General features: G+C 50.3%; 1 protein-coding gene across 1 annotated transcript in view; it reads left to right on the top strand.

Annotated features, from left to right (window-relative positions):
* The window catches only part of LOC119111125 (bone morphogenetic protein receptor type-2), an 18,179-nt gene extending 17,275 nt beyond the window's left edge, over window positions 1–904 (top strand). The window contains exon 7 of the mRNA XM_037234955.1: window positions 818–904. Within this exon, the coding sequence (XP_037090850.1) occupies window positions 818–904 (87 nt within the window). The remainder of the gene's footprint in view (window positions 1–817) is intronic.
* The last annotated feature ends 9,371 nt before the right edge of the window (window positions 905–10,275 follow it).

Genomic DNA, 10,275 nt, shown 5'->3' on the forward strand with positions numbered 1-10,275 from the left:
AACCTGTTGACTTGGCCAGGCCGACCCGCTGACCTGGCCGGGCCGACCATTCAAAAAATTACTGGCCCGTTTTGCATTCGATGTCTTGGGACGATGCCGCCACGTTTGAGACCTCTTCGTAGTTACGGCTTGAAAGCATACACATTCATTTAATAACTTGTCCTGGCTCAATGTCATGGCCCGACGTAAATTTTGGGGTGGATCGCCATTGTTTAATTGCCTTGCGTCAACCATTTTTAGTTTTCATGCAAATTACTGAAGACTCAACACGTTTCATTGCGTGGTCGTAAGCGTGGCGGTGGTGGCGGCCGGTAAGACCAGAAGCAAGTTCCGGACTAATGACGGGTGGGTCGCGGGACAGGCAGTGTAACGTGGTGTGGCCTGCTGCGCTGTGCCTCTTAACGAGGCCACCATCCCCTGTTGCCCCGCGTAGGTGATGTTAAATTCAAGGAGAAGGCTTCTATTTTGTGTATATTGCGACCATCTGCAACAGTGGTCTAGAAATTTGTGGTGTACATCAATGGGTTATAGGGCGACATTCGCATTTCCTGCTACCAATCTACGGACAGATTCTAGGTCTACTTTAATACGGTCGTGGGCGGACAAATGGTGAATTATGCCCCTAGCTTCGCACGATGATTTTATCGTATTTCTGAGAGCTAGGACTGTTGCAGGACTCCTGGATGGACGCACGACTGACCCGACACTCCGAGACCATCGCAGCACATCCATACGCGTCAACTGCATGCGCTCGTGCAGAGAAACCCGCTAGCTGTCGAGCGCGACCCGACTCCCGAACGCAATCCTTGCTCCGCAGGTCGGCATCGCGCGTCATGTTCATGGCTCGCCATGCATCAGTCAGCTGCGAGACACGCCGGTGTTCGTCACGCCGGCCGACCTCTAGACCCGGCAGCGATAGATATGTATTTGGGAGCTTCCACAGAGAGGATTTTCTATCTTTCACATCGGTGTATGTGCAAAAGTCACTGAAGATAAAACAGATGACGCAGATGAACGTGGCACACTACACGGCAACGTGTGTTTACCTATTTGACAAACAGGGAATCAAAAATGTCCTACAGATCGCGTTGCTCGCGGTCGCTGTCGCCCGCACCTCTGCAAGCAGCAATTCCACTCGCTCGGTGCGCGAAATAAGGAGCGACGCCAAAACTCATTGCGGACACGTGGCAACTGTTGCTGCTCCACAGCCGTTGTTCGAGTGGCACCGGCGGACGCGTCATAGCGGCGCACTTCACGCTACCCTGGCATCTCCGGTGCGTAGACAGCTGTGAGGATATTACGCAAGACTATAATATCGGGTTCAGAGGTAAGTTCGTCGACTTTTGAGGCATCCTAGTTCGCGCAGCGAGAGCGTCACTCGGCCTCGGCACGTGGCATTGCATGCGGTGCGGGTGCCCAAGGTCGAAACCTTTTGCACCCGTCGTTACCGTGTCACGTTGCAGCCCCCCCCCCCCCCCCTCCCACACCGTACAGTGTCGTGCACGGGGACAATGCCGATCAGTAGCCGTTTAGTTTAGTTGGAAAGACTAAACGGCTACTGACTTGAGAAGACTAAACGGCTACTGACTTGAGAAGACTAAGCGGCTACTGACTTGGAAAGAGTAAACAGCATTCTCACTGGACTCGCATCCTAGCGAGCCCAGAATGCCGTGGCAGCAGCGTGCTACAACTGATTTGGTCTTCTCATGAAAGACAAGAATCGATGCCGACGCCCAGAATTTGGACGCTTTGTGGGGGTTCAATCTCATTGTTTCTAAATGTGACTGAAAACTGCTGATCGAGTTTTAGCCGGTGGGATCTAATTATGACCATTTTTATCTTGAGATGAAAAATCTTCCAGCTGTTTTGGTTAAACCACTCACTTGTCATCGCCAATTTTTCTTTACACGACTTTTGAGCCCAGGAATATCCAAGACTAAGTCAGAGTCCAGAAGTTGAATGTCATCAGCGTACATAATGATCTTTGCACACATCATATGTTGCGTCAAATCCTTGGTAAAAAAAGAGGAAGAGGGCGGACCCCAAAGATTGAACCCTGAACTACTCCGTGTGTCACATCAGGAGCGCTCTACGGGCTCTCGTATCACGACCACCTGGCACCAGGCCGTGGATCGTGACTCTCAGCGACCGCACAGGGCAGGGCTAGGGGTAAACGCAATGACATGCTAGAGCAGAAACCACATGAAAACAATGACAACGCTTACGGAGACCGTCGTTACATAACAAATTAGGCAAGGAAACCCAACTGATAACACACCAATAAATTTACAGTAAAGAAACAGCTAACGCTCAAAAGTGTAATGGCAACGGGTTACAAATGACACCAGACTTCACTGGCATCCAAGGGTGACTGGCGGCGGTGGCACGGCATACGGCTCGGCGCGGCCCGCACGGCTCGGGCCGGCGGCGGCAGCACCACTGACCTGCGATGTACGAGCGGGTAGCCATCGGTTTACTGCTTTAAATTCGGCTCAGGTACGGCGGCCGAGTGCACATGTTCTATCAGGCCATCTTCGTTGGGTCGTAAAATTTGCATACTGCAGGCCAATCGCATATACTGGCCGAGCGCGACGATCATGGGGCGTTCATTCGACGGCGCCAGTGCCAGCTCCTGATATGCAGCGGCCGAAGTCGCTAGTGGTTTCGAACAGGTCAAGGCGGGCAGTCGGCAGGTGCGCGCTGCCTGAGGCGCAGCTACTCCTGCGTGGTAACTGGGCCTTGACCCACGGCAGCGTACATGCCCAGCCTCACGGCAGGACTCCGCGAAAAAGCGGTCTTGCAAATGCAGCTTCTGGGCACCGTGAGGGGCCCAACAGCTGGAAAACGGCGGCGTCAGCCGTGAAAAGAGTTCCTGAACTGATCCAACACCCACCAGTATAACCGGATCAAAATCCTTAAGACGGAAGTCATGGCATAAGACACTGACATTAATGCCATGCGCAAACAATTGAATGATGAAATTGAAGGCATCGACAATAAGCGTCTCATAAAAACATGATGATATGCGCCGGCCTTGGCAAAGTGGAGCAAGGCGAGAACATCCAGGACATGACTCTCGAAGTGCTGAATCTCAGGTTTTCGGACTTGCACATCTCCAGCTCAGACATCCAGACTGTACACCGCCTCCCAAGCGACATTACATTGGTGGGCAAATTTCTGAGATAAGAAATTCGCAATGCGAGCATTTCAACTGATCTGAAATAAGAAATTATACAGCAAACGATTCAAGCGAGCAAACTTTCAAACCACAGCCGCATCACAGACCCGCTAAACTTGAATCACGTCTGACTCTCACCAGATTGGATCTTTATCGTGAGCTGCTTGTTGCAAAACACTCCAAGCGTATGTACACGGTTCTCACACGGCGGGGCACCGTCTTTTGCAAGATTGAGAAAACGTCAAAGGGGTTGACGACAACGTCATATTGCAAAATGTCCTAGCGAGGTGCCCCCATTTCTCAAAACCACCGTCATCAGCAGCTCCGGCGGCCACCTGGCCGGACGCCCCGTGCCGCTCGGGGAGCGCAGCCCGCCTGCGGCCGGCGGTCGGTGCCTTGGGCCTCGCCGGTACCAGGCTGACCGGTGCGGACGGGTCGCGGCCGGCCGCTCGGCGGTCGGTGTCGGGCCGTCGCCCACTGGACGTGCCGATCAGCTGCCGCGGGCCGCGCCCGGCCACTCTGCTGGGGCGCCGGTGTCGGATTAAAGCATCTCTTTCGGCGGGTGAGCATCTTCAGCGACAGCCCGATACGTCGGAGGTCCAGTCGTCGGCGCTCTCTGATGTTTCCGGGGTAGCCGCTGCACTGGATCGACCGGTGGATATACAGCTGGGGGCTGTGTCGCAGGTCGGTGAGAAGACTCGCTTGCCGGACTTACTCATCGTGGCGACGCTCATGCAGGTACACACCAGTAAGGGTGTGGTAAGAAGTTAAGTTTAAAGAAGCGATTGTGACGGACTGTGCAGTTTTCACCCGCTGTGTAGTAATGTGAGGGTTTAAAGCAGTCGTTGATCCAAACGTAATTAAATTTCTTGCTTATTTTAGATATCGCGTAACGTGTGCAGCCAGATGAAGTCAACCATTTACCCCGACACTACTGCTTGGAAGTTATATGCCCGTTTTGTGACCTGCTGACCTTTGAAGTATGTTTGTTTCCAGGTCAGCTGGACCCTGACCGGCCAGACTGACCCTGCGCCCGCCGGCGGTGTAGAGGTGGTCACGCTCCGCTCTCTGCTGCAGACGGCGGTCGCATCGTACCGTGCCGGTGGGTGGGCGCTTTTCCGGCGCGAGCTCGGTCGGGTAGGTCTAGACACCTTTCCGTGAGCATCGACCATAGTCACGCCTTGTCATGTTCTATAAATAGCGCAAATTTCTTTACGGAAGTCCTCGAACATTTGGGAGAATTTAGGTGGATAATATAATACTCGCTGGCTACATGAATTCACTATCGATCCTGACACGGACTGCCTTCTCTACGGAAGGGAAAATAACGTAAACGCAAAGAAAACGTTTATGCTACTGGTCAACAGACGAAGCCTAGCTGACATCTGGAGGTGCATGCACCCTGTCGAGCTTAAACACACTTGGACGCGTAAAAATCCTTTCCAGTGTTGACGTCTAGGTATGTTCTTTGCTATTGACCACGGTATCTCCAACTCCCTCAGTTTATGAAATCTCAGAGGTTTTAAAGTGCCCCCCACCCGAGCGAAGGGCATTCAACCGGCCACCCGAGCGCGTGTCAATAAGGACACTTCAGCTGATGTTGATTTCCTCCTCGATGGATTATTGACGTCCACCAAATCTTGCCGCTGTTGATGCGGATGCTCCTGTTGCTGCCGCCGCTTCTGGTGCTCCTGATGCGCGAGTTGCTGGTAATGCTTCTGCTGCTTGCGCCCTTGCTCCTGTTCCCGGTCCTGCCCCCACCCTTGATGCTGCTGCTGCTGCTGCTGCTGCTCTTCCTGGTGGTCGTGCGAGCGCTGCTGCTGGTGCTCCTTCTCTTCCTGGTCTGGTTCTGCTGTTGGTGCTGCTCCTGGTGGTGCTTCTGCTGCTACTCTTTGTGCCGCTGCTGGCGATGCTGCTGCTGCCCGTACTGCTGCCGGTCGTGCTGTTGTTAGTCGTTGTGCTAGTGTTGCCGATGCTTGTACTGCTTCTCCTCCCCTTTTTTATCTTTCCGTTTTTGCTTTCGCTGCTTCTGCTGCTGCTTTTGCTGGTGCTCTTGCTAATGCTGGTACTCCCGCCGCGCCGCTGGTGCTGCTGCTGCTACCGCAGCAACCATGCTTCGCCGTTGACAACATGCTCTCGAGGGTACCAAAGCTTCTTTGGTTTGATGTTGTAAAGATTTCTTGTCTTTTCCGGTCGGAGGACAACGTTGCGAACAAAATCGCAAACTCTTGTTTGGTATGAGCTCCTTTAAATTCGGTTATCAAGTGGCAGAGCTGCACTCAAAGGTTCTTTTTTTCTCGTCCGCCATGCCAGAGCAAAGCTAGACTAAATTATGTAATGTCCTTCCGATTATGTGGTGAGCTTGCACGCCAATGTTAAAATGGCAGATACGTTTCAGACAGAAATTTTCAAAAACTCGGTACAGTATTTTTTTGTAGGCGACAAGAAAGTCACGATGGAACGCGACCTTCTCAGTTTTAAAAGCAATCCCCCTCAGCTCGCTTGTTTCAAGCCCCAAACAACTCTGTTTCATGTCAGGGCTGACAATTTTCCTCTGTGACCACAGGCCATCTTCTTTGACCTCTGGCGAGATCTTGCTGATCTACAGCACGAAGTTCTGCCGTCTCAGGCCTAAGATCACTTCTGGCTTGGGGTCATCATCCTGCTGGCGGTGTGAAATATGTTTGTTGGTGTGTGAGCCCCGGTAAACTAGCCTAAGCCCTGAGGTCATTTTGCTGAGTTGTGGGCATCGTCTTGCTTTGGATGTGACATTATCTTTGTGGATGTTGGCTCAGCGCCGCAGTCATTCTTCAGTCTTTTAGTCTTTCGCAGTCCATGAAGGTCTCTCCTGAGATCGACGATCCTTACCTTGGCTTTGTTGAAGTGAACGTCCGTTGAGGGTTCAAACGTCCTGATCATTGTTGCGTGTTTATGAAACCACGCATGGAGCATCCACCTATATGATCTTTATAGGTGGCCAATCATGGCCCGTGTCGTTAACTTGTTGCAGCCATATTCTGCTGCACACAACTACAGCTTCTGAAAGCAGTTGTTCATATCAATGTTGTGTAAATCCGTCAAAGCTGCTCAAGAAAGCAGGGAAGTTGTAGATCCCCCCTAGCGTGTTTTTTAATAATACTTTTACTCAGTCGGTACGCATCCGACGGGGGTTATCCATAACCTCTACTGTGTTGCCAATTCCTATTTGACCCGGTTAAACTAGATGATTGACGGGCACAAATTCTGAATTTACTATTCCACGTAATAGGCCATATGTGAAAACCATTCGGTCCGTCTTTGCTTCTGCAACGGCTAGACGGGCCTTTTCAAGATTCTCCAGGGAGTTGAGCTCTCGTTGACTGTTCATGGTATCAGTGATGTAAGCTGATTGGACGGAACAGAACATGCTTATCACGTATGGGAAGATCTTATTAAAGTACACCTTAGGTATTCATTCTGTTCTGTCTCTTTGGTAGCAAAATACTAGCACCCTGCCATGAGACGTTTCAGTCCTATTTGAACCTTCTCAAGTTTGGACAACTCGTTTTTCCACTGGCACGGCACGCGCTAATGGCTGTGCCGGCCGCGGTTCTGGCGCTGTGAACCCGACGAGGGAGATGTGTGTGTAGTGGTGTGTGTGTGAGGTGGTCCGTGTGTGTATAGTGGGGTGAGTATGCGGTGGTCCGTATGCGGTCCGTATGAGTATGCCTTGGTTCGGCAACTCATTTATCAACTATCGGAACAGAAGGAGCATCGTTTAACTGCCCCGTATTCGTCCCATTTAACTCACCGAGCTTAACGATTAATTGTGTAAAATTTGATGGCTTGGAGATGATATGGAGCAAAAATGTGATGCATAGGAGACTCAGAGAGAGGGAGAAAGTGGATTGATATGCCACGCACATCACTCCTTCAAGGAGGATCATAAACGCTTTGGCATCGGGTTTTACATGGTCTCCCGAGCCACACGGTGCCAGAGAGGAATATTTCCTGCTTCTAGTCCAGTCATTAACGTGCGTTTGAAGGAGAGACGAGACATCTACCGGCGGGAATTCGACATTGTAACTCAATCAACCAAGGTTCGTTTGGAGGTGGCGGCTCAGCGCCGCTCAGAGAGCGCCGGTATCTTCAATGTTGACGATTTGCCAGGCGCATTTGACTATGATGACGTGGGTCGTTGCATTGCTTAGAATGCAACCGAAAAACGTCTATCTCGAAGCCGCTATTTCAATTTAATGTAGGCATCAATGAACACGGCAAAATCCATTCGTAATAACAAATGATTAGCTAATGACGTTTTCGTTCAGCTCTAGACCAAAAACTGAGCCAACATTAAACAGAGAGCAATGCTTCAATCAGCCAGGTTTCTTGAAACAAACCCGTAATTTGAAGGGACAATCAGTGGCACACGGTACCGTTCCTCCGGTCTCAAAAAGACACTGTCCACCCTGCGGTACATCCGATATTTAACCTAAAATGCCACACACAACATTTTGGTCTCACCCATTCCTCATTCTAGCCAATCTCTCCTTCGAGCTGTGCCGTTTTCTGCAGCAAAGGTTAGAGCTGCATTATATGAGCTGGATGAAGAGACATCAATTTTGGCTGCGTTCTCCTCGGATAAAGATTAGTTCCACTCTGTGGAAAGGTGCATGAAGCGACGCCAATGATCCTGAGGATGAGGAAGGAGATTTTGACCCTGGTGACGGAGGCCATGGCACGGAGGGTGCCACAGAATGTCCAGACAGTATCAACTACGTGCAATACGACAGCGATCATGAAGTCACAGATGAGGTATCCCTGAACCAACGATACTCACTGAACTCCCAGAAAGAACCAACCAAAACCATGGCCTGAGAACTGAGAAGACAATGCTTCTGACAACAGGTGAATGCATAAAGTTCTTCGGTGCATCAATTATAATGACAATCCTACGACACCCTTGAGTTTGCATCAGCTGGTGCCAACAAAGACAAGGATTTTTGCAACACAGAGGCGATTGGGCTTAGAGGGAAATAAAAACTTTTCTTGCGATATCTGAATGACTTAAACTCGACTTTGGGTCCTACCGAGGGAGGAAGTTCATCAAATATGGGCCCCGACATCCAGGAGAGTCTGTCGTCATCAACCGATTCAGTGCCTGCCAACTGGCGCCAGTCTCAATTTCGATCGGCCCTTCATGTCGATCCGGCTGCTGGAGTGTGCTAAAGACAAGGAAAAAGGAAAAACACAGCTGGGGCCATCAGAAAGAACAGCATCCATAAAAATGCAAATTTGTCCGCGGAAGTTGTGCTGAAGAAGCACAGTACCCATGTGGCTTCTGTCAGAATTCGAACGCTGTCACGTTCACCATAATGCAACTGACAGGGCAACAAACTGGTGCACCCTGTCTCAACTAAACACGGCTCTGCGCCACGTGGTGAAGTCAGGCGATGCCAGAGCCGGTCAGCATCATACGTATGTACCCTGATGCCATTCGGGCGTACAATACCCACATGAGCGGTGTGTATCTCACCACCGCATACTAACGCACTACAGATCCTCTGCAACAACCGATAAATGAGTGGCCGAGAGGCTTTAACCTCATTTCGAACCGGAATATCAAAGGTTACATGCTAATAAGCATTTCCGCTGCATGTATGAGATCAAGCAGTCCATTCACGTGTGTCACAAACAAGTTCGGTGTTCCAAATTTCAACCTTACTTCACCTGACATTAATCTGACATCTTTAGTTTGACCCCAAAATAGCCTCAGACACTTTGCCTCAGTGCAGTAGTATCAGTATGTGTCTAATGTGTCACTGCCAGCATCGGTACATTTACGAATCATTCCAGACTAGTGCACATTATCCGATTGAGGTCTATTACTACAATAACGACAAGCACGGCACAAGGCGAAAAATGAAAAGAACACAGAAAATGAAACACGCCGGGTTAGACATAGTACATGATATCAGGCAGTGCCAAGTCACGGAGTTCCACGATCCACGTGTTCGGGCGACGGTGGCTGCCGAGGTTAGGCGGTCCCAGGACGAGACCACACGATACGAAAACATCCGGTAAGACGATGACAGACGGAAGGCTGATGGCTGCGATACACCCGCCACGTTCATCCGGGTGGTGCGCTGTGTTGCGGCAGCACGCACGGCGAACAACGACCAACGAGGGCATACCGCGTGCGTGCATGGTAGCCGCCCCCGGGGCACGTGTCCTCCACCCCTTCTTACCAAATTTCTGGCATGTATCGGGGATGCCACTCCTTTAAATCGGTGGGGGAGGCTGAGCCTTCCATTTCCACTTTCAGCCACTGTCAGCCACTTTCGTTGCTTCCTAATGTAACATCAGGTATATACAAAACAAGTTATGAAGTCAGAGGCAACAAAGGAGACAAAATTATTTGACAGAATGGTACCCGTTGAAAAAGGAGGCGGTATTTCGCTCTCATTTCAATCAAAATCGCGTTGTAAATAGTTTCCAGTTTCTCCGCTAGGGGCAATTCCTTATGTCTCCTATGGATGAGCCCGTACGATAGGAAAGTTAATATCCCTAGCAATCATCCTCCAGTGTTTGGATAAACTGGGTTTTGCATGGCCAATAATGGAAACAATGGGACAACTTTATGGGGAGAGAAAGCATGGAGCTAAAAAATCATGACGCAATTTCATCTGGTATGAAAAAGTATTATGAGTTTGCCTTGACAACTGACAACTGCGCCACAATCGCTAGAGTTATGTTACATATTATATATATTATAATTAAATCAAGGCTGTGCAGGAATGGCAAAGTCATCTGGAGGTTCACGCCTGATCTTCGCTTGACGTCAGGGTTACGTCACTGGTGCAAAGACTTCAATGCGCAGCGGGCTGCTAGCCTCTGAACGTTATCCTGACGGACAATCGAGCTCCGAAATAGTCGTACCGACAACGAAAAAAACTGTTAATGAACGTGCGTGTGGTTAGCAAACATATGACGTATAATTTATGACAAGCATGATGGTCTGCTTTGCAGGCCTAGCAGGCCACCCACTCAAATGCAATAGCCTGAAAAGTGAAGACGAGCACAGAGGACTTATTCGCAACAGAGCGGCAGGGGGCTGC

The sequence above is a fragment of the Pollicipes pollicipes genome, unplaced genomic scaffold (genome assembly GCF_011947565.3).
Source record: "Pollicipes pollicipes isolate AB1234 unplaced genomic scaffold, Ppol_2.1 Scaffold_7261;HRSCAF=8764_pilon_pilon_pilon, whole genome shotgun sequence".
Lineage (NCBI taxonomy): Eukaryota > Metazoa > Arthropoda > Thecostraca > Pollicipedomorpha > Pollicipedidae > Pollicipes > Pollicipes pollicipes.